Raw genomic sequence first — 26,096 nt, forward strand, 5'->3', positions numbered from 1 at the left:
AAACTTCAGAATGTAGCAAAAAGTATCCCAACTTGCAGATACGACCTTAACTCTACACCCTCCGACTACACTGTACAGGTGCAAAACAGATTTAATGTATTAGAGCTGGAGGACAAAAGCTCACAAGAGATGTGGACAGAAGTAGCTAATACTGTCGAGGCGGCTGCAGAGAAACACAAGAAAAGGAACAGCAAGAAGGCTACATGGCTACCAGTTGAGGCACTGCAAGTTGTAGAAGAACGAGGGAAAGCAAAAATCAAGGGAGATAGATCAGCTATGTTTGAATGAAATAAAGATTTTCAGAAATTAGCTAGAAGAGATAAAAATATATTCTTTAATGAACAGTTCAAGGAAGTTGAAGATAGTAATGGAATGCGGAAGACAACAGATCTTTATAAGAAAATTAGAGAAATTAAAGGAAAATTCCAGGCAAAAATTGGAATGATAAAAGATAGAAACGGGAAAGATTTGAGTGAAGCAGAGGATGTTAAAGAAAGATGGGCAGAATATGTAGGAGACCTATACAAGAAAGAACTGCATAATGAGAGGGCTCCTACTGCTGATGTTAATGTTAATTTAGTATGGATCACGCAGCAGTGGCCAGAAGACTGGAAAAGATCAGTATTCATCCCCATTCCAAAGAAGAGAAGTTCTAAAGAATGCTCAGATTACCGAACAATCGCACTTATCTCACATGCTAGCAAAGTCATGTTGAAAATCAAAATAGACTTCGCCAATATCTAGATCGAGAGCTACCAGAAGAACAAGCCAGATTTAGGAAAGGAAGAGGAACTAGAGATCAAATTGCTAACATTTGGTGGATTATGGAAAAAGCAAGAGAATTCCAGAGAGATGTGTACCTCTGCTTTATTGACGACACCAAAGTCTTTGACTGCGTCAATCACAACAAATTATGGAACGTACTGAAAGCCATGGGTGTACCAGATCACTTATCACCTCATTCATCTGATATGGAGTTTATACATTGGCCAGGAAGCCACGGAGAGAACTATGTATGGAACAACGAAATGGATAAAGATTCAGAGAGGGATCCGGCAAGGCTGCATACTGTCACCGTACTTATTCAATCTGTATCCTTTTTAATATACGGTCGAGTCACATTAATGTGACCACCAACTCTGTTCGACGTCAACCTACAATAACCAAACAAAGACCAGCAAGTGGCAGCACTAGCAGTGGAGGGTAAATACAGAGTGTCTGGGGTTGTGGACAACAGTGCAACTGTTGTTCTAATACGGAAGCGGAGCGACTTACCTGACGTCTAAAAGGGCATGATCATTGGATTTTGGGCCAAGGTTGGAATCATTTCCGAAACAAGTTATGAGGAATGCGAGGCTAGATGAAGGAGAAACACGAATTAAAATAGCTGGGATAAATGTAAACAACCTCAGGTACACGGATGATATGATCCTGTTGGGAGAAAGTGAAGAAGAATTGAGAACACTCTTGCTGAAGGTGAAAGACGAAAGTGAAAAGGCCGGTCTTAGGCTGTATGCGAAGAAAACGAAAATTATGGCAATTACATCTACCAATTCATGGGATATAGCAGGAGAAACCATGGCGGTAGTGACCACATTCAGTTATCTCGGTTCCCAGATCTCTGCTGATGGCGACCTGCAGCCATGATATCCGGAGACACCTGTAGCTCGGTAGATAGGCGATGTCAAACTTTGACAAGGTTATAAGATCCAGAGATATAACATTAGCAACAAAGATCCATATTGTGAAGGCTACGGTCTTTCCAGTTGTGATGCGTGGATGTGAGACCTGGACCATTAGAAATGCTGAACGGCGAAGAATTGACTCCTTCGAATTGTGGTGTTGGAGGAAACTTCTTAGAGTTCCATGGACTGCAAAGAGAACCAACAGATCAATGTTGGAGCAAATAAAACCAGATTTCTCCCTGGAAGGTCTAATGTTAAAACAAAAGCTGACCTACTTTGGACACACAATGCGAAGGCATGCCTCGCTGGAAAAAACATTAATGCTGAGGAAGATGGAAGGAACTAGAAGAAGAGGGTGTCAGAGGATGAGATGGATCGATGGCATCACAGAAACAATGTGTTCCAACCTGGAAGGTCTACGGGAGAAAGTGCAAGACAGGAAGAAGTGGCGTGATTTGGTTCATGGGGTCACGAAGAGTCGGAACCGACTAAACGAATAGAGAGGGGGGGGGAGAGAGAGAGAGAGAGAGAGAGAGAGAGAGAGAGAGAGAGAGAATTTTGTAAGCTCCTTAGGAGCTGTATTTTTGAAATTAAATGTCTGTTGATGTTGTAGGTGGTGTCTGCACAAATAAGTCTAATGTAGCTGTTTTGTTGCTTATTAAGGGGTGCAATGTTTGATGTCACTGTGAGGCAGTAATTAGTAAATTTAGAGGCTAATGATTTGACAGTACTACAATTCCTCAAGAGCTATTTTCTGGGTGTTCAGTTTCATTTGGGTCACTATCTATCTTCTTTCATGTTTAATAATGTTCCACATTATTCTTGGAGAATTTTATTTTTTGAGCATTAAACTTTATTTTTTTAATAACAGACTGGTAATTTACACATCTAACTCTACTCTAATATATATCAGCACTGCTTAAGGGAAAAACAAAGAAAGTGCTATAACCCTGTACGCAATACCCAGATATGCGCTGTGGCACCAGGCTGCCGGCACACTACAATTCAAATAGTCAGCAACAATGGGGGCTGCATGGGCCGGCAACTGTAGGCTGCCTGCAGTGGGTCACAAGACAAGTGCGCATGGCACAGCATCTTCTGTGGTGTAGCAGAGCCGTCCTCTATAAAAAGACAGCACAGCTGGCACTCCTCAGATTGTGTTCTACTACTTATTTTACTTTTCTATGTTTGTCATTTACTTGAAAGTGGATCAATAAACTTTTGTTCTAGTGACCCCACTATTGGTTGTATCTAGTGTTATGATACAATTGGCGACAAATACAGGGTTCACTTCCTTGTGTTAAATCTATTTTGTTATTTTGTCAGTTCTCATGTCCATTGAGGCAGTGCACAAATCTCTCCTGGAGGCTTACAAGAAGCAGCTTCAGCAAGACTTTCTTGCTTTTGGTATCACTTATAAAAACATGTGTAAGACTTTGTTCCTTTCTTGGATTTACCAGTTGCTGTGACAGGTTGCTCCACTCCAATAACACGCATCACTTTTGTTCGATGAAATGAAATGAAGTCCATTCTGTCTGAGATTTTGCCCACCACATCTAGAATAGCTTTTCGTCACCCTCTCAATCTCCACAATATCCTTCTCAGACCTTATGCTCCTTCTGCACCCATCTCCCTACCCTATGGCTTCTACCCCTCTGAGTGTCCCCGCGGCAAAATCTGACCTATGCACCTTTCTACCACCACCTATATCAGCCTTGTAACTAGCAAAACATACCATTAAAGGGAGAGCTGCCTGCAAAAAGAAGTGTCACATACCAGCTGCTATGGAAACATTGTTTGGCTGTTTACACTGGCATGACTACTGCCATGTTATCAGTTAGGATGAATGGGCATAGGCAGAGGGTGTACACCGTCAAGCAGAGGGTGTAAACCATCAACACTCAATATCCTGTTGCATAGCATGCTCCATGACATGACTATCGTGACCTTGGTGCCTATTTCACCATATGTGCCATCTGGTCCTCAAAGAGTTAAGTTTTAAATGAGAATCAAACACACTGCGGTTTAAGAAAGTCATCTCAAATTCTCACACATAACATAATTGATCTTGTGCAAAAGGATTTGAAAGTAATGCTTTTCAAACCACCATTCGCAATATTTTCCTGTGACCTGTTAGAAATATAATAGGGAGACAACTACTGAACTATAGGGAGGGGAAAAAATAGTTTGAAACAACAGCATGCACACACTTTATGCGACATGTAAATGTCACTACAGATATTTGGAATTACGTTATGACATGTTCGACATGTCTGCCATCACTGGCGATATTGTGATGCAGACAAATAGCGAAATTCTGATGACCCACTGAAGTCTCGGAACATCAATGCTGTCAATGACCTCCTGAATAGCTGCTTTCAGCTCAGCAATGGTTTTGGAGTTATTGCTACACACCTTGTCTTTAAATAGCTCCACAAAAAGGAGTAGCATGTGTTCAGAACTGGAGAATATGGCAGCCAATTGAGACCCATGCCAGTGGTCTCTGGGTAACCCAGAGCCAGAATGCGGTCCCCAAAGAGCTCTTCCAGAACCTCAAACAATCTCCTCCATCAATGCAGTCGAGCTCTGAGTTGCACGTATCACATCTTGTCGAAATCAGGGTCACTTCATATAATAGGGTGAAATCATCTTCCAAAACCTTCACATACCATTCAGTAGTCACTGTGCCATTAAGATTATTGCACCAACTATTCCGTGACTGGACTCTGCAAACCACACAGTCACCCGTTGAGGGTGAAGAGAGACTTCTAGATCATAAAATGGGGATTCTCAGTCCCCTAAATGTGCCAGTTCTGCTTATTGACAAATGCATCCAAATGAAAGTGGGCTCCGTCGTTAAACCAAACCATACAGCACATATTAATTTCCATCATGCCCCGAGGCCAACCGTGCTGTTTGAACATCCCAACACTAACAGTTCAGAAGTTATGATGATATTACGAGGGTGGTCTGAAAAGTTTTTGGAATCACCATGAGATGTTCATGTGAATACATTGGACTGTTGCCTGTAAACATGTGCCACGTCAGTGCTCTTTGAAGAGAACTGTGGCGGTGCCATGGCTCTGTTGTTGTTCTCCCCTAGTGATTTCTGAACATGGAAAAAAATTAAGATTTTGTAAAGAAAGCTATAAAGCAAAGGAATTCATGCTGATTTCCAAAATACACTGGGGGACACTGTTCCTTCATATTCAACTGTTGCCAAGTGGACAAATGAATTTAAATGTGGTTGGGAGAGCTTAGCTGATGATATGCGCAGTGGTCAGCCAATATGTGTCACTACTCCAGACATCATTGCAAAGATTTTTGAAATTGCTCACAACTGCCAGATGTCATCTGAATGGGTATGTCAAATTTTAACTGAAGAATTAGAAATGAAAAAATTATCTGCATAATGGCTGCCATGACTCTTGACGCTGGATCAAAAACACATGAGAATGGACATATTGGAACAATGTCTGGCCCGTTTTAGAAGACACGAACCAGATTTTTTGCACCGGTTTGTGACCGCAGATGAAAGTTGGGTGCACTGCTATATCCCAGAGACAAAACAACAGTCAAAGCAGTGGGAACATGCTGATTCTCCACCACCAAAGAAAGCAAAGGCAATTCCTACAGAGGGAAATATCATGGTATCAATGTTTTGGGGTGCAAAGGGGATTCTGTTTGTAGATTATCTCTCCACTGGGCAAACATTTACTGGAGAATACTACGCTAACCTCCTGACCAAATTGCAACAAACGATACGTGAAAAAATGCCAGGTTTAGCAAGGAAGAAAGTAATCTTCCATCAAGACAATGTGCACCCGCACACATGTGCCATCACAATGTCAAAATTACACGAGCTAAGGTATGAATTGTTGTCACACACCTTCTTCACTTGATATGGCTCCGTCAGACTTCCCTCTCTTCCCAAAACTGAAAATTTTTCTTGGTGGATTAAGATTCACTTCAAACAAAGAATTGATAGCCGGAGTTGACAACTATTTTGCATGCCTGGAGGAAACTCATTTTTGAGATAGGATCAAGGTGCTGGAACATTACTGGACAAGTGCATTAATCAACAAGGAGACTGCATTGAAAAATAAAAAAAGTGTCAGTGATGTAAGTACTTTTTTTCTATTATGTTCTGAGAAATTTTCAAACCACCCTTGTATTTCATATATTTCAATAATTGTCACACTGTACGGTCGTTTCAGAAATTGCTAGAGAGAGCCAGAAAATAGGCGTACTGCACGTGCGCAGACAATGCTGTAGAAAACACGTATGTCTGTACATATAAAACATTAAGAGATCATACATTACGTCATAAAGGAATTCCGAGAGCATTGGAATTTCGTAAAACATACTATAATGCATAATATGGCTTAAGTGCACATTCATATTCCAGATTTATAATGAAGTAGTTCCCAACCTGATATTAAGTATTTCAGTGTGGTTTTCGAGATGTAAATCTTCTTGGAGTACCAGTACTGTATTATCTCATATTTGTTTCTTTATTATGTTACAATGCCATACATGCCAGAAGATGGAAATGTGCACTTGAAATTCAGCAAACAGTTGAAAGCAGCCAGTGGTGTGATGAAATATTTCATTTCAAACAAATTGGGAGCCTCAGTGGAAAACATTAATAAAAGCCAAATTTCTTTATCAGACCAACAGAAATGACTTCATTATTCAGCAAAGTGATTAATGCCTGACTGCCAAAAATGTGGAAATAAAATTATAAAACTGAAATTAGTAACATGTTTCACCCTTCTGTAATTATGTTGAGTGTATTTCAATTCATGTGATGGTTCCTGGCCACAGATATCTATTTTGTTTTCATTTGATGTGAGATCTGTAAACAAAGAGGAAACATCAAAATCACTAAATGTAAATAGGGGTCAAATATTTATCGACTACAACCCAGACTACTCTGTGCGTGCATGAGTCTGGCAACTTGGGTGCGCCAGAAAAATGTTTTCAGGAAGCATGTGGCTGCTTGCTGCTACTGCCAATAATGTAACAGCCACATTTCAAGTAGCCAGAAGTAGGAGAAGGTACCACTCATATGCAACTCAACCGCGCATGCGCATGAACCTGCTGGTAACAGGCAACCGTTCAGACAAACCTAAAGTAAATAGTTGTTATGTCACACTCATCGGAAGCACTTTGTTGTTATTTCATATTTCTTTGTCCTAAAGCTTTTGACACATTTTGCTGTTGGCAGACACTTGTGTGTGCAATGTGTTTTGTCATTGTAAATGGCCTATTCCTTTGCACCTTAAGTTTTACATCTTTTTCTCTTGTTTATGTTTTATTGCTGCAGTATTATTCTGCAGAAGCAGAAAACAGTAATATCCTTGTTAGAGTATCAGTTCTTACAGGTTAAAATTATAAATATTTAACTCAAAGCAAAAATGATGAAAAATTCCTGGAATTTTAAAAAATTCCCACTTTTCCTCGGTTTTCTTCCAGACGAAAACACTCCCACGTTTTTGGTGGATTTCCCAGTTGTCCTGCAGCTTATACACCCTGACTCTGCTTCTTGTTTGGCTACCTTCCATTTTGGCCACTACCTGGTCTTCGCTACAGATAACTCCCAATATAGCCTCGTTATTGTTCTGAACATCCAATACTTTACACATCAAAAAGGCTCAGATCTGTTCAGCAGTGCTATTCTCAAGTTGAAAAGGAAGTGCTTGTTATTGTCTATACCCTTAAGAAGTTTCAAGTATTCTTATCTGGGTCAAAGCTTCACATCATTACAGACCACAAGCTCTTGGTTTCATTGTTTAATTCTCCTACATCTACATATATACTCCACTAGCCACCAAGCGGTGAGTGGCGGGGGCACAATTCGTGCCAAAGTCATATTTCCCCCATTCTGTTCCACTCACGGATCGTGCAAGGGAAAAACGACTGTCTGAACGCCTCAGTACAAGCTCTAATTTCCCTTATCTTCGAGTGGTGATCATTGCGCGATCTGAAAGTTGGTGGTAATAATATATGTTCTACATCCATGGCGAAGATCAAATTTCGGAATTTAGTGAGCAGCCCCTTCTGTTTAGTGCGTCTATACGCAAGTGTCTCCCACTTCAAACTTTCTATGAGATTTGTAACACTCTCACAATGGCTAAATGTACCAGTCACGAATCTTGTCACTCTCCTTTGGACCTTCTCAGTCTCTTGAGTCAGGCCCAACTGGTAAGGGTCCCATACAGACAAACAATACTCTAAGACTGGACAAACTGATGTATTGTAAGCAATTTCCTTTGTTGAAGGACTGCATCGCTTAAGGATTCAACCAATAAACTGCAATATAGAGTTTGTCTTGCCCGTTACTTGTGTAATCTGATCATTCCATTTGAGATCATTTCGAATAGTCACACCCTGATACTTGACGGATGTTACTGCTTCCAAAGACTGGGAATTTATTTTGAACTCATACATTAATGGGGATTTTCACACTGTTATACGCAGTAGGTTACACTTCCTAATATTGAGATATAACTGCCAGTCATTAGACCACACATTTATTTTCTGCAAATCCTCATTGATTTGTTCACAACTTTCGTGTGATACTACTTTCCGGTAGACTACAGCATCATCGGCAAACAGTCTAATGCCATTGCTTCATTGCCCAACAAAACAGCACATCGCTTCCCGTGTTGGGCCTGGTTTCTGTCTCGCAGCATGCCAATGTCAATGCGCTGTCCTGGCTTCTGATGGAGCCCGATGCTACTTTTCATTATCATGAGCTCCTTGGTTGCACTTATATGATGAGGTGCAACACACAGTGCACACAGTGGAATGGTTTTCTATCACAGGCTTGAGGTGTAACGTAGATATATATTTTTTTATGGTTTCTGCAGATCGGAATTGTACCAATGCTATCAGTGATGTGGGCTGCGGACTGGTGCTTCTACGTGCTGGGCATGTGGGACCATGAGAGAAACACATGCACTGCACATGACCTCCATAATGCCAAAGAAATCATTACAGCATTGGTGTTCAGAATTTACTGTATTACTGTTCTGAGCCTCGTGTGAGATGGACGCATGACAACATATAGCTGGAATGTAACGGCTGAGCAGTCAATTCATTAAGAGTTAAGAGTCGTATGTTGTAAGAAACACACTGAGTTCAACTTCTCTGAGTGTGTTATTCCACTGGAACAAGAAAAGTCTATTTCAGCATCTTCGACACAACAGATCAAAGTCCACGAGGGGAGAAGCTGTCATGGCTCAAGGGTACTGAATAGCAGGACCCTTGCAGCATTGGTATTGTATGGTGGACATGAGAAAAAGTACAAGAAGCAAGAAATCTAGCAAGATTACAGAAGTTACAGATCAACTACTGACTGTTTCAACACCCACATTAGGGAAAGAAAGACCAAGAAAATATTCCCAAGCTGCCGGGTCACAGCAACTGTTTCTGCTGATCCAGATTTGCACTAAGCCCTTCACCTTGTTCAGCGTGGCTGGGTGGACAGGTCTCTGGGCAGGGCTTCTGATCCTTTACATATCTATTTTGCCTTCCGTCACTGCCTTTCGGTGATTGATGGTGTTGTTCTCTTAGCAATGGACGGGCTGTCACCCAAAGCAGTGATCATAGCTGCCCTAAGGCAGGTTGTACTTTAGCTCCTATGCCTAGGGATATTGGGGTGTCTCTTGTACCAAGTCATTTGCCTGTTGACACATGTTTGGGCCCAGTGATAGTGACATTGTGCATCTTGACATAGCTTGCTCTCAGTGTACTAGGCAACATGTGGTGCTACAGGTGAAGCTCTCTCCATGATCTACAATGCAGTGACTGTGAGGACACGTCCATGTTGATTTTGCGGGACCGTTCCTCAATTCTTACTTGTTGCTGATGCTTTCTCTAACTTTCCATATGTTATCTGCATCCTTCAACCTCGTCTGTGGCTACATTTCGGGCACTCACAATATTTCTTCTATTGAAGTATTGCCTTTATGCTTGTTACAGATAAAAGTCTACACTTTGCGTCTCACAATTCTGCACCCACCAAGGCATTCACAATGTGATGACTCCTCCTTTCCACCCCCAGTCTAACAGTGAGGCAGAACAGCTCATCAGCATGTTTGAAGTTCAAATGAAGAAGTATGTCACAGACTCTTCCATGGTCACAGCTGCTGGCCCCACCCCTCTGTATGGTGTCTACCAGAGAGGGGCTGGTGGTGCACTACCGATATTAGCTGTGTCCTCCACTGGCTGGGCGGGCACTGTTGGTGCTTCACCACCGGCATCACAGCACCCCCACCGAGTGGCTGGCAGCTTCACTGTCCGTGCAGTTCCACCATATCGAGAACCCAGATGTTGAGATGCAGCCCGCACTGGTCGTCCCTTATGGTACTTCAAGGAAGGGGTGATAGGGGGAGAGGATATGCACCTCGTGTGTCCGCGGAGGCACCACTTCCATGTCTATTCACAAGTTCTGGCCCGGAATCTCCTTCCACCGCAATCATCACCAGCTGCGTTGCCCTCTGCAGAGGCCTTGGACGTGTCATCACTTTCCCCGATGGTTGCATCAGAGGAGTGCCCTTTCCCTAGAGGGGCAGTGTGTTATAACCCTGCAAGTATCACCTCGATAAGCGATGTGGTACCAGGCTGCCAGTGCGCTACTCTTCAAATATTCTGCCAACAGCAGCTGCGTGGGTTGGTTACCAGAGGCCATCTGCAGTGGGTCGCAAGACTAGTGCACACAGCATGACATCTACCGCACAACCTACAAGAAGGCTCCTCTATATAGAGACAGAGCAGCCGCTGATCCCCCTCAAATTTTGTTCTACTGCATACTATACTGTTTCTATATTGTCATTTACTTGAATGTGGATCAATAAACTTTTGTTCATAGTGGCCATGCTGCTGATTGCGTCTAACTATAATGTTAGACAGGAAGTATTAATCACAATGCTGGGACAGAATAGCCAATGCCCTTACAATTGTGGGATCAGAGTTTCACAAATGTGACATATTTTATACTGATGGAAAAAACTGCTATCTCATGCAAGTACTAAAGTGAATGTGTCCATGCATATTGTCAAATTCCCCTTTTAGATTCTCCCATTTTAATGAATTGTTTACAATTTGGCTCATAAAGAACAACAACATAATACCTGAATGGATGAATTTGGTAATAATTTCTGCCTCCACACACACACACACACACACACACACACACACACACACACACACACACACTCAAATTTTCAACATAAGAAAATGCTGTTCGAAAGAGACTTTTGTAACTAAGATGGATAACTTACTGTGTCAGCACCAGTGAGATTAAGACCCAGACCACCAACTTGTGTTGTCAGGAGCAACACATCAATGGATGGATCATTGTTAAATCGTGTTACTACAGAATGCCTCATTCCTGGAGGTATACTACCATCCAATCGTAGATATGATACATTTGGCATGTTTGCCCTGTAAAGAAACAACAATGACATAATTAATTCAGTGTTTATAAGAGACATTATTATATTACTAGTTATTACCTCATGAGTACTGTACTTCTTCCAAGGTGTTCTGGCCCAAACATTCATAAATTTTTAAAAGGGTATTTCTGATTACTATCTCGAATCTCCCTAATGCTTTTCCCTCCACCTTTGTATATCTTTCGTTTTTTAATTCATAGGCCTCTCTTAACAATGCAGCCAAGAGATATGCCTCCACCCATCACCCTTTCCTTTCAACCTTAACTTTTACATCTTTTCTCTCTCTGAAGAAGGAAAATGTAAAAATATAAATGCAATGTTTCCATAAGTCACACATGGACTTAACATAGCTCATACTGAAACTAAATCAACAAAGCCATGAAAATATTCTGTTGCCTAAGCAATGATTGATAAAAAGGGACAGCTTAAGTATTTTCTAACTTTTAAAGTAGGCAAATAGTAATAGGAGATACTACTAGAAAATGGGACCAACAATACAGCACATTTGTTAAACATTATGAATTAGCATCTTCTTTCGCAACAGGCAGCACAAACAGCTCCTGTTACAAGAGATTATTTAAAAATTATTTAAATATAATACATAAAGTTGAAAATGTGTGGTAACTACATTGACCGTAAAACATATGAATGGAACAGTATATGTTAACTCGCCTGTAGACGCTAGCTAATTTGACTAAACAATGGGGGTGGGAGTGGGTAGAGGGTGGGGAATCCGTCATTAAATCTTAGTGCAGATTAACAGAATGAACCACAGCACTGCACAGATTCCAATGATAAATCAAATGATGAAGCTGTCCACCTATTAGGTAACAATCTACTGTCTGTAAGACGAATGATTGTAGCTGACACTTTACAGGGCAGATGGCAATGTTACCAGGCTTGGCTTATGGCACACTACACCCAGTCACTGCTAACTTGACAACAGGCAGGTTGTGGTTATATGTCTGAATTTATTTACAGTTACTACTTGTAACACATGAACTTGAAAAATTGAAAAGATCTATTTGAAACCTAATATCCTGAAATGTCATAAAGTTATTTGTTATTCTTCACAATGGAAATGAAAACTATTTTCACAAATCAACAAATATTCACAGTTTTTGGTTTTGTTGTTAAAGATTGTTTCGTTATTAATCAGTTCCATGATGAATGACAGAATAATTTATCAATATATCAACAGTTATAATCTGATGAAAGTACTCATAATGTGATAATAGATTGATGACATGCTCCATTTTAAATTCCCAAGTGTGTTGTAGTTACACTAATGGAAAACACCACTCATATAGATGTCAGAATCTGATTTAGAATAAACTTGTTCAGCATTGCTCCAACTATAATTGCTCCCTCCGACACATATAATTAAATTTTTGATGCATTCTTCCACAACATCTTTGTTTTTGGCTGCCTGTCTAATGACACTTGCAGTGCTGTTCACAATTTACATCCAGGTCTTGCTTATCATTTGTCTGACAGCTTCAACAAGATTTTAAATTTCAAAGAGATAGTGACACACACACTCTCACTCTCTCTCACTCCTTCTTTTGCAGCAATATAGTTAGATTATTTCTGCCCACACCTCTTCAATGGTATGGAAGCTGAATGATTTTATGCCCATACATTTCAGCAATCTCTTCAATTACCTACGTTGGAAATAGTGGTCTATTTTGTGTCACACTTGCAAGCAATTCAGCATTTCTCAAATCTTCTCCGAGACCCACTTTTCAGCCACTGAATAATATTGTCTGTTTCTATTGCCAAAGTTGGTGTCTTATCATGAAGAGCAGAATGATATGGGGCACTGCCAATAATGATCACGGATGGCCTTGCAGGATTTGTCATAACAGATGCCTCAAGCTACTTTTGAAAAACTATACTGTTCATCTTTTTGTGGAAATCACCTCTCTTTTTGGAACAAAACAATAACATGCAGTTTGGCACAAAATGGTCTGAAGCACCCTCCTTTTCCAACAAACCCATTGGGCTTTCCAGCACTTCACCATCTACATAATGACAGCAGGCACGAATCATCTAACCACACTATATTTTCGAATGTCGCACCCCTGATACTCCGCAGAAATCTGCACCACCAGGCAATAACATCTGTCCTTTCCACTAATATTCTGCATTCGTCAAACAGTCAATATCTGAAGCCTACATCTTTCAGCACTGCACATAATGAAAATCTGCTCTCTTTAAAAGGATCGGTTTTCTGAAGAGACATGAGTGACTCAAATAGTGTGGGGGTTCCCTTCTCTTATAATGGCTATATATATGACAATGAATAGCATCTTTCTAGAATTCATCCAAAGCTGTCACTTGCTTTCTCCTTGGCTGCTTTTATCCTGGAGTGTGGAGCCTTGCTGTGCCACTCTTATCACAATCGATACTGTACTTTCCCTATCATTATAACAGTGTTCTTGCTTACTTTCAAAGCTGCTGCAGCCTTCTTAACAACCTGAGCAACAGGAAATAAAGGTTCACCTTTTTCTTTCTCAAAGCAGTCCCTCACCAAAAACACAAATTCACCAGCCTAGCTGTGTAACAACCTCTTCCTCCTCCATTTCACTCCATGGTTTGGGCTGGCACAACTCATCACACTAGACATAGTTTGAAATGAAACAGAAGAGAATAAACACTACAACAAAAATGAAATAAATTACGAACTGAACTTCTATTTAGATAAAAAATGAAACATCAGCACCAGTTACACTTGAGACACTTACTGGTACATTTCAGATATGTGCATATATCAGGGCGGCAACACGGCTCATACTACCTGCTCAAGTACAGTATGTTACTAGCTGGCTTCTTGTTGTCACTACACAACGGAATGATGCTATTGAGTTGTCAGTGCCAAAAACTCATCTCCCAGACTACAGATGGATTGCTTTACTAAACTCAAAAGTGGCTGCACTATTCACTATGTTTTTGGATGTAGGTAGTGGGTAGGGACATGAGTTTCAAGACATGTAAGGAGTTCTATGGAGGTGATATTGAAATCTTGTGAGAAGCTTATGGTTTTTAGGATTTTCTGCAGCTCATGAAGAAATGTAGTCAAAAGGAAGAATATTGAATGTTTAGATATCTGAAAGCTGGCACAGCCATTCTGTCACATACTCTCCACACTCTAGTATCACAGTAGTGTAGTGAGACTGAACAGTCTGTCTTTAGATATTGGACACCTTGGGACTCACCTGCAGAAACATCTCACATTTCGGTGATCTTTTCCATTGACTGAGAGGAGGTAAAGGAATTGTTGAGTTCTTGGAATGTCTTCAGAGAATGGTTTTGTTGGAAGTTTTTAGTTCAGAAGTGATCAGCAGAGTTCACGGCTCATTCTGTTGGCTGTGGGTTGGAACTGGGTGATGAAGTTCTATTTCTGTTTAAGGATATAAGCAGATCAGAGGAAATCCGTACCTATGGCAGATTTATTGAGTACAGGTGGGGGAATGAAGGAGTAGGAGATTGGTGTTTAATGTCCTGTTGACAACAAGGTCATTAGAGATGGAGCACAAGCTCAGATTGGGGAAGGAAAGTGGCTGTCCCCTTTCGAAGGAACCATCCCAGCATTTGCTAAAGTGATTTACGAAAATCACAGGAAACCTATATCAGGATGGCCAGATGCAAGTTTTGAAGAGCTGTCTTCACGAATGCGAGTCCCTTGTGGTAACCATTGAGCTACCCTGCTCGGTGAACGAAGATCAGGCCTTTCAACTGACAGGATGTCTCTGGATAGAAGAGATCTGGATGAGAGGTTTAAGACTGAATGGTGGCTGGGTGTATGTGATTTAAACTCTGGTTGGACTTGGGTTAGAGATGTGTTGGACGTGGAAGGTTCAAAAAGATGGTGAAAGCTGGGTTTGTTGGCTCAGAAGGGAGCTGTTGGGGGATTATTTGAATGATGGTGCAGGAAGTGGTGAGAGTACCATCACTACTGAGGTAACAAAGTTCTGCATTTCTAACTGGGTGAGTTTGTTGAAATAGAAAGACATTTCAATGTGGGTCACTCCCATCATCATTGCAGAAGAAACAGCTGAAAACCCAAAAACTTTATATTAGTTAAACTCTTTGGGAAGGAACGAAGTTAAACAATGTTGTTTATAGCTTCCTCAGGAGGTATGAGGTTGGTTTGTTCAAGATTCCAGATGGCTTCAGTGAGAATTGTACTGAGAAACATGGTCCGAATAGGCTGTATTCTTATTACTATCTGTGTGATCGGCCAGTTTCAACCTTGGGTCATTTTCAAGCATGTAACTTAAGCTTCCAGTATCATTTTACATTGCTTGTACATGTGGACAGGAATACATCTTACTTCATATGTGGCACAAAAAGTGTCCACATCTACCAGCAATGTATTTGAATGCAGAATGAAGCTGGAAGCTTAAAATTTATGCTTGAAAATGACACAAGGTTGAAACTAACTGACTGCACAGATAACAAAAAGAATACAGCCTACTTGGACCATGTCTTCATTCTCAAAACATGTTGAGGCCATGAACCCCACAAAAATAAAATTTAAAGTTTCGTTGAGTGTGCCTAAATATTTAGAGGTTGAAAGGTGGAGGATTTTGGACTGAAAAAGGAGTCACTGGATGTGACAGCTTACAGCAGAAATGTATAACCAAGAAGGTGGGTAAGGGTGAAGTACTGATCAGTTTGAAATTTAATAAGCAACTGGTGAAAAGATGGGACTGAACTGACAGAGGAAATGTATAGTCAAGAAGGTGGGTAAGAGCTAAGTATTCATCAGTTTGAAACTTAATAAGTGATGGTTGGAAAGATGGGACTGCAGCCTCAAGATACCAGAGTGGCTGCTATACCACATAGGCCACCCAGAACTAGTTTCCTCAAACACAAGAGATAGGAACTTGCTCTCCGACATTCTGCCACACTCCTGGAATTAACATCAACTAACACAGCCAATCCTTTCCCTATAATGATTAAATTTATTTGATTATTGAAGCATCGATTGTTAATATTAATTATACAAGGAGTCCAATGAAATTTCTATAATTCGAAAGGTACATTGTCATTAATGTGTACAAAAATTGTGCGTATGTAACCATTACGAGTGGTAAAAGGAAGTAGATGCTTTCGTATTCATACCTCTGATGATACCTTCTCTAACACCATTAAAATCTCCAATATGTTAACATCGAAAATGGAAGTATTACCAACTTCCACCTTGCATACTTATCAGGTGCTATGGTAGAAATGACACATGAAAGTAACAAAATCTGCAAAATCACATTCTAGGGAGGTTCATGTTTACATGGTTCATTTGCAGTAATACTCACATACTAGGCAGCTAAATGTGACAACTGCTAGGTCGATTATGATGTCAGCAGTGGAAATTTGAGGAAACTAGTTCTGGGTGGCCTATATGGTATAGCAGCCACTCTGGTATCTTGAGGCTGCTGTCCCATCTTTCCAACCATCACTTATTAAGTTTCAAACTGATGAATACTTAGTTCTTACCCACCTTCCTGACTATACATTTCCTCTGTCAGTTCAGTCCCATCTTTTCACCAGTTGCTTATTAAATTTCAAACTGATCAGTACTTCGCCCTTACCCACCTTCTTGGCTATACATTTCTGCTGTAAGCTGTCACATCCAATGACTCCTGTTTCAGTTCAAAATCCTCCACCTTTCAACCTCTAAATATTTAGGCACACTCAGCGAAACTTTAAATTTTATTTTTGTAAAATCACATGAGAATCAGTTAATGGAGATCCATTGTATGGATAGCATGATAATGGTATTGGTGTTAATGTTTGAGGACAATCACTTGACAATCGTTGCATTGTACTATATTTACTAGCTAAATTTGATTGCAGTGTGAATGTTGAAGTTTGCATTACAGTTAAAAATGTTAAATACATTTATAAATACATTTATAAAGGATACAAAAGTGCAACTATAGAAGTAGGCAATGAAGGAAAACATGGGAATGAAGTAGTTCATATTGATGAAGCGAGCAGTTTTGTGAATGGCCATTGTGTCGGATCAAATGTGACTTTCCAATCCATTTTCAGTTGCACATTATTATGTTATTCATTTAACACAGACGCGATATGTTTATTTCAGAATAAGACAAGAATGAGATGCAGTTGAAAACATGGAGAAAAAAATTATCAACATTCTTTGCATTAAATAAAACTGATCCATAGGTGAATGTCCACCTTAATAATAATAATAATAATAATAATAATAATAAAGGAAGATGAGCGTATATGTGGCAATAACATTATTACATGCAAGTATGTAGTGTCTCAAAGGGTTGTAGAACTTTTTCATTTACATTTGGTATCATTTCATGTTTGTGGTCCTAAATCATTTGAAGATGTCAGAACTTATAATGGAACTGATTACAACACATTTACTCAAGCACATCATGCTTACTATATTGCTTAAAATGACAATGAATGGCATACATGTTTAAATAAAGCAAAAGGATTGAATGAAGCAAATGAATTGATTCTGTGTAATTTGTGCAATGAACGTACCGGAGGATGCTTTAGCATAGTGGCTTGAATTTGTGAGGATTTCTTAAGAGAATACAATGAAGAAATTTCTTACAACAAAGCACTATTAGAACAGTATTAAGAAAACAATAGTTGCTACTCACCGTACAGGGAGATGCTGAGCTGCAGATAGGCAAAACAAAAAAGGCTCTCAGAAAGTGAGCTTTCAGCCAACAAAGCCTACTTTGAAGATAGACAACATACAAATGCAACTCATAGGTACACGATGCAATTCCTCCTGTCATTCAGCCCTACCAGCCACAATTTTTAGTACGTTAGTCATGACACTCCTTATTATCACTGTACAAACATTTGTGACTACACAAATTATTTCCCATAATCGACTGGACTATTAGGTCACTGGATTAGTCAGCTATTTCATTAACATTATCAATTTAAACTTTCCTGTGAGGACAATGGGAGAAAAAATGACTTTTGCAAATGTTACGCAAAAACTAATTACGTGTACAATTCAATCTGAACTTAACCCTTACAAACACAGTAGTTTTGTTGCAGGAAGGTCAGACAAACAAATCAATTTAATCAATAACTCTGGGCTGTTAAAATTCACAGAACTGTGGGGTAAAATTTTTACAACCATCAGTTGTTCAAGCTGTAACTGCACGACCAAGCCGGTGGTGCAAGGGTCCAACCAATGAAGACCAAAAGAGGTTGAATAGGGGGAATAATTCATGTAGCCATAAATTTTTGTACAGTGGTTGGAGGGAGTGGCATGAACAACATATTAAAAATCCTGACTCGTGGCAAATGAGTATGGGGTGGGGGATGCATTTGATGGTCACTTTATATATATAAAAACTCTAAAACAGTGACCTCTAGTGAAAGTGTATCCCAGTACAAAATTGGACTACATTAAATTTCATACAAAAAAGACCACATTAATTTTTTCTCTAGGAGTAATAATTTGCACGAAGAGAGTGAGAGAATACCGAAAACCTTGTGCTGTGTGTGATGATGGCCAAATGGAAGGTGGGTAGTTGGTGTTAGAAAATGTGTAGCAGCAGTGTGGATTCGCAGAGTCACACAGCTGAAGAACATAAGTGTAAGTTATAAAATGAGTTCATTGTTTGTACTTTTAATGTATTATGTTTCCCCCTTTCAAGTCGATACCTCACTTACAATAGCTGGTATTAAGACAGCTCTGGACAAAGTATGTCATTCAAAACAAGTGGCACAAATGAAATAATTGATTAATGGTCACAGAAACAGGAGGAAACTCAGGAGTTACTAGACTATGGTTGGGAGTTTCTGTCAATTCTTGTGGTGGTTTTATAACTGTATACCATGAAATCATATGAAATTCAACAGAAGGAAAGGGGTTGGCAGGTGAGAGAGATCAAACAAAACTTGTATATCCCACAATAATGCCCCACATTCTTGGTTGGTCCACACTCTGAGAGACATATCTCAGAGTGAGAAACTTAATCTCTAATTCAGTTGTCAGTTACTTGGTACTGTGACAGTAAAATACTGTTCTTTTCTTTAGCGGACATTCTGGCAACAAAAATTAATAAGATATTTTCTTCTCTTTAGCTGGCAACAAAAATAAATTTGGTAAAGAACATTATTTTGTAACTTACGTAAACAAGTCATTTTCCAAGATATCCAGCATAGCTTTCAGCTGACAGAAAATAAGTGCACGATGTTGATTAACCACAAGATCTGTGGCTGGTCCACCTGGTGCCAATCCTATTCCACAGTCCAACAACAATTGCCTGCAAACATGTTTTTTTAACTGTCACACATTTCTTTAAATATGATAGTCAATACTTTATTGTTGTAAACAATTTGTTGTTTCACATTATGTCTGCTTTTATACTATATTGCACGTAGTAAATTTAACAATAAGAGATAAAATTTTAGCTTATGACTAGGGTTCGGATAAATATGTATTAAAAATTACAAAATATGTGCATGGAATATGGGACTAAGAATATACAATATGGAGATGAAAAACTTCTATTTTCAAATAAACCACACTTTATTATTCCAAAAACAAACAATTTTATACTTCTTCGGTCTCACTGGCATTATTTGTATTGTTACAATACACAATAACATGCTTTTTAAATTTTCAAAATTTAAACTATTTCTGTTTAAACGGAACACTGCTTTGTACTGATTGAAAGAACTCTCAATATCGCAGGATGCGATTGGCGCAAACTTAAATTTGCAAAATTCTGGAAGTGCGTGTGGGACTCAAGTACATCATCTATTCTTCTGCACAGCACACTGTTAAATTTTTATCAGCAGATTAAAACCTTTATTTTTCTGAAGTACATAACTCAATTTTTGCTTTAGCATCTCAGCAATGGATTCTTCTGCTTCACTAATTTTTATTTTTGTGCCTTTGATAATCTTTACATTGTCTTTCAATGATGATGAAGGGTTTCCAAGTGCCTTAACCTGTGTTAAAAAACAATAATTGCTTTTGGTGCACCACATCACTCTGTAGAGTATCATTTTCAAAAGGTTTTTTTGCACTCAAAATACTAGCAGACCCCTCTTCAAATTGAAAAATAGTTGTTTTAATGTCACTGAAATGATTAATGCAATATTCAGCCACTTCTAGCCATGTACCTTGACGTATCAGTATTGGTTCCAGTGGCAAAATAATATCCGGATACATCTCTTGAAAATTTGTGATCGTACTGGGAGATTTCAAGAATATTCTTTTTAATGTTTGATATTAAACTTCAACATCTGTATAATTTACCCTTATGCATTCAGCTAATCTATTTATTCTGTGTGTCAAGCATGTTACTGGGATCAGTTTAGTATATAAAAATTTCAGGACATCTGCAACTTTTACCATATAAGGAGCATCATCAGTTACTAACAAGAAACACCTGTCCCTATTTTATGCCATTAGGCCATAAAACACTCACAGCATCATTAAAGAAATCTGTTGATGTTTGGTGGTTGCATTTAGGAAGTTCTTCACAAGCCAACAGAAAGGATTTGGTCAATTTATCTTCAAATAGTCCTCCAATTACCATACTGCCAGTGCACTGCCATTGGGTGTCCATTGTCCCGTTGATGGCGAACCATATAGGACCATCCTGAAGTCCCGCTGATGGCGACCCATATAGGACCATCCTGAATTACATCTCGAATCGCCGCCAAATAATCCTCGTAAACGCTGCTGACATATTTTTTCTACGTATAGATTTGTCAGGAACATGCTTGCCTGAATATGTCTCCAGGAAGCCTTTAAACAGTGCGTTATTTAATGTCCATGAAGGTATATCTGTGCAAATCATGGCTTAACACAAATCTTTCAACACGGTAGAACTTTGGGAGTCACTGGTTGTTACAGCAGAAAAAAAAATTGTTGTTCGAATTTATTCTTCCTTGTAATATTTGTCTTATGTTTTGTGGTAGATATGTACTGTGATATTAGAAACCATTGCTCAGTCAACACAAATTTTCCATAAGTGCTACAAAACAGTACTTTACCATCTGCACTCAAGGAAAGATTGGTTTGGGAAATCTTCAATATATTTTTGCAATTAGAAACACAAGAGCTGCTTATCCTTCTTCATTTTTATGTATATATAAAAAACCACACACACACACACACACACACACACACACACACACACACACACACTGAGAAACACAACTTTTATACTTGAAAGAACACAGATGAGTAAATAACACAATGACATATAGTGCAAACCTCGTAATTATCAACAGTGAATGACACAGGTGTGATGTTACACATACAGCTAGTGCACTACTTATGAAGGTGTCCATAAGGTACACTGAACAAAACACTCGAGTATAACAATGAGGAAACGTTTAATGCTGCAGTTTTATTGTTCTCATCATTGGCATGAATCAGCTTACTTGACTGTAAGGACTAATTGTCTTGCCTTCCACGCGAAACACAACTCAATGACGAAAAAGAAAATGTGGAGGAACAGACATCATGTAACATATCTACGATGAAGGTGGCATAATGAGGTACTGTCTGTAAACTTCTTAGAGAGCCCTTGCATCTCAGTTTCGACTGGTAGCTTTCATGAACGTCGAAGGTACCGACAGCCTTTGCCATCAAAAGAAATTGCATTTTAGCTGCCTTAATTTAATATCATGTTTATCACTACAAACAAGTACCACATTTGATAATAGCACGTTCATGAATGTGCTTTCATGAACGCTTGTAACTTTGGAAAGACGTTTTCACTACAGGAGGTAACTGGTAGGCAAGGATTATGCTGACAGCAGTGGACCGCATGTCAAAAACTGCTCCCCCCTCCTCACGATTCCGAAGACATCATTTCAATACTCCACTCCCTGGCAGAGATTTTGCTTCTTTCCTTCTTCCCATAATCCCTGGGAAGCAACACTAAGAGGCTTGCAGGCCATATGAAAGACTAGGCTGCTTCAGATGGTGCTATCTGTGTTTTCAGCTTGTCCATTCTGAGGCCAGGAATCACACTTTGAAGTGCTGTTTAATGAATTTTTTAATGCTGTTACACTTGAAAAAGATCAGTTTTATACAACATGTATTGAAAATATGGATTTATGCAATTTTGATATAAAAATCTGGACTAAACTTTGAAATATGGGAAAAAATATAATAAACATTGAAATTTGGAAAGTGAAAGTTACATTTTCAGACTCCAAATGTTATGTTTTATGTAGAAAACTACAAAAAGAATGAAAACTACTGAAAGGAAAATATGTATTTGATATTAATCCAGGCCTTACTTATGGCATATGAAGAATTTAGCTCAATAGATATAATACTTTAATATCCTATTAACAAAAAGACAGAACAACTGCAATAACAGTTCTTTATGGGAATATATCATTTACATTAGTTTTAAGCAAACACATGGTGCACAAACCTAGTACAAGAGGCATTCAATAAGTAATGCAACACTTTTTTTTCCTCTGCCAATTACACTTGAGATAAATGAGGAATTTATGTGGGACATTGTGGAATATTTCCTTTTCAGCCTCTATAGTTTCAAGAGGTTCTGATAGGTGACAGTGTTATATGCAATCAAAATGTAGCCTGTAACGGAAGTGGCGTTCCAAGCAGAGAGCTGTGGTTGAATTTTTTTGGCAGAAAACCATAGCATCACAGAGAGTCACAGGCACCTGCAGATTATCTACAGGGACCCTGCACTGAACAAAAGCACAGTGAGTCATTGGACGAGATGTCTGTCATCATTGAAACAATGTTGTGCAAACCTGTCTGATATGCCGTAAGCCGGTTGCACACAACTGTGACTCTTGCAGTGTTGGAGCGTGCAGACACATTCATTCAAGTTCGACAGATCACAATTCTGGTACCGCGCGCCGCAGAATTTGAATCCGCACCAGACGTCATGGATGTCGAAGACTCCTAGAGGTCTCTCCACCATCGACCCATAAGACGTGGCGGCGCGTGCCTCCTGCTTTTAGAGGGCACCACAGTAGAACACGTGGTTCCAGTGGCCAATAGCAGCACCCCCAACAGCATACTTAAGCACCTACCTCTCGCTCAGCCAGCTAATCTAATCTCGCGTACGTCTGTTGACACATCACCTCGCGTTAGACCGCTTACTTACTTGTTCTGTGTACGAGTGGACGTGTTTGTTAGTTTGCCTTGTGACTCCATTGTTCGGTCTTGTTGTTGTTCATTCTGTCCTTCGTTGGTCGTGACTGTCCTCTCCCAATGTGTTGTTATTAGTGGGCCTCTCCGTGGGTCCCGCTGCGCTCTCTGTCTTTTCAACCCCGTGACTGTCCCAGTCGCAGTTACAACAACAATCAAACACCTCACTGCTCAACTGACATCTCTGTTGGTAGTGCTGACACATTCAACCACCAGTTGAGGTACTAAAAGATGAGTGCCTGCTGCTTTCCTTGCTGCCTAACAGAACACCATAGAGAGCAATGAAGGACCATCTGCGTGGAAATGCTTGCGTGAGACTGATTGTGACAATTTTTTGTCAGACAACATTGTCACAGGTGATAAAACATGGGTTTATCACTTCAACTGAAAACAGAATGGCAATCCACAGACTGGTACCACACCACTCCTCTTCCGAAGAAAAAGTTCAAAGGTACATCCTCACTCAGTTAAGACAAGGTGATGGTCTTCTGGAAGTCTGAAGGGGTTATTCTGTTTGATGTCCTCCATCATGGTGCAACAATCAACTCTGAAGCGTATTGTGCTACCCTCAGGAAAAGTGCAGAAACAACTTCAGTGTGTTTGCCACAACAAATTCAAAAGAACTTCTCCTTCTCCAAAACAATGGAAGGCCCCACACAAGTCTGTGCACCAGAGAGGAGATCACAAAACTACACTGAACTGTTCTCCCTCATTCACCCTACATCCCAGATCTTGCACCTTTCAACTTCCATCTGTCTGGCCCACTGAAGGATGGACTCTGCAACAAGCAGTGCATGGAAGATGGGGAGGTTACTGATGCAGCAAGATGGCTCTGATGTTGAACAGGCACTTCCTTCAAGATGGCATAAGGCTGTTGCACTGAATGGAGATTATGATGAAAAATAGTTTTGTAGCCAAAATTGTTGGAAATAATATGGTGTATTGGGCTTCTGAATAAAACCAACCTGCTTTCTGAAAAAAAAAAAGTGTTGTATTACTTATTGAACACCCCTCGTAGATAAAGGGGTAGGCAACAAGTACATGGGATGTTAATGTATGTATTTGGTAAGCAGGGTAATCACAAAGTTGTATTAAGCAATTAATAATTCAATAACATCCCCCGCCCTCCAACCTCCATTTCATTTTCACTATGATCATAATTACTTTTTGCAGTCCAATGGGTTACCTGATTGAACTGTTTGTTTTCCTGCCGTTCCTAGCAATTCACAACATGCATCACTCCATTGCTCATTATGGAACACTCAATTATTGAAGCTGTTTTTGCATTTACAAATCAATGTCTCGCTATACTAAGTCAAAGACGGCGAGACACACCTTTTTCAGACACATGGAAGGTTCTATTCTGAAGATCATATTTAGTTAAAAAAAAAAAAAAAAAAAAAAAAAAAAAAAAAAAAAAAAAAAAAAAAAAAAAAAAACAACAACAACAACAACAACAACAACAACAACAACAACAACAACACCACCACTCCAGGCCATTTTTACTCTTCTATTTGTATCCTTTGTCGTCTTGTCATCTTCGGGGAGAGGGGGGGAGGGAGAATTCTCTTCAGTGTTTTAGTTATAAGTAGGGTTTTCAGCCCCACTTTTACACCAACTCTATTGTTATCTCAAGCCAGGAGACCAACAACATACTTGCCAGTTGCAGTTTTGCAGGTAAAAGTGTACTGCTCTACCATCTGTTGGCAAAAGGCAACAGGGTGTTATCAGCTAATTGTAGGGATGTCTGTGCTAACACACTGTTAAGATCTTTGCAGGAAGTGAGCAACTTGGAAGAAATCAGGAAGTACAAATAGAAGGAATCAGTAAATAAAAACTGTCTTTGTGCCATTAACATGCATTCTGGATACATCTTTCCAGTCTGAGGATTTGAAGTTTCTCTAGGGTGGCAAAGTACAATTTTGGTTATACAGAATCCTTTTGTCCAACACTCATTTCAATTGTGTATTCCTCACTGTCCTGATGAAGACTAATTTCTTCACAACACTAACACTGAATGAATCAGTTTCTTATCTCTTCACAGCTGTTAGTACAGATTTTGTCAGAACATAGTCAAAAAATATTAAGACAGTTGAGTAATCACAAGCAAAGTGAAAATTCAAAATCATTAGCTAGTTCTATATCAGCTCTGCTCATCACTCGCAAGTGTTTGACTGTCATGCACATGAACATGTCTAAGACCCATATTATACTGTCAAAGCTCTTCAACAAATATTTTATAAAAGTTAGGACTGAGCTCTAACTTTATAAAAGAAATCTGATAAATTTCTCTGACAATTTAGTATGTGCCTAAAGCCAGTTTGTTCCTATGTAATTAATACATGTACAACAAAAGTGGAGAATAATAAAATTAAGTCAAATATTATATGTGACAGTAGGTCTCAGACACATATGGCACAAATAGCTTTCTGCTCCAGCGATCTATCACTAGTAGTAATAATATGATGATATGATACCCAAAAAGGGCAGCTTTTACTGTAATTAGAGCTTCCTGGACATAACATGTCACACAAGTTCAGAATGTTACCCATCATCCTTTATGATTACTTGTCTCATTTGCACCAAAAAGCACTTTCAGACTTTGTAACATCATATTTTCAAGTATTTGCCTAAACAAATAGTTAACAGTAGAAAAAATTATACCTTGCTTTCAGAACTTTATGTTCTTTTGTTAGGGGAAGAGAGACATACATTGGGGAATGTCAGAAGGGAGAGGTAAGGCACTTGGACCCCACGTGATAGATG

At 39.4% G+C, this 26,096-nt stretch overlaps 1 protein-coding gene across 1 annotated transcript in view; it reads right to left on the minus strand.

Moving 5' to 3' along the window:
* The window catches only part of LOC124591202 (TATA-binding protein-associated factor 172), a 294,467-nt gene that overhangs the window by 43,065 nt on the left and 225,306 nt on the right, over window positions 1-26,096 (minus strand). The window contains exons 32-33 of the mRNA XM_047131715.1: window positions 19,300-19,434; window positions 10,976-11,138 (exon numbers count right to left, since the gene is read on the minus strand). Of these exons, the coding sequence (XP_046987671.1) occupies window positions 10,976-11,138; window positions 19,300-19,434 (298 nt within the window). The remainder of the gene's footprint in view (window positions 1-10,975; window positions 11,139-19,299; window positions 19,435-26,096) is intronic.

This window comes from Schistocerca americana, chromosome 2 (assembly GCF_021461395.2).
Source record: "Schistocerca americana isolate TAMUIC-IGC-003095 chromosome 2, iqSchAmer2.1, whole genome shotgun sequence".
NCBI lineage: Eukaryota > Metazoa > Arthropoda > Insecta > Orthoptera > Acrididae > Schistocerca > Schistocerca americana.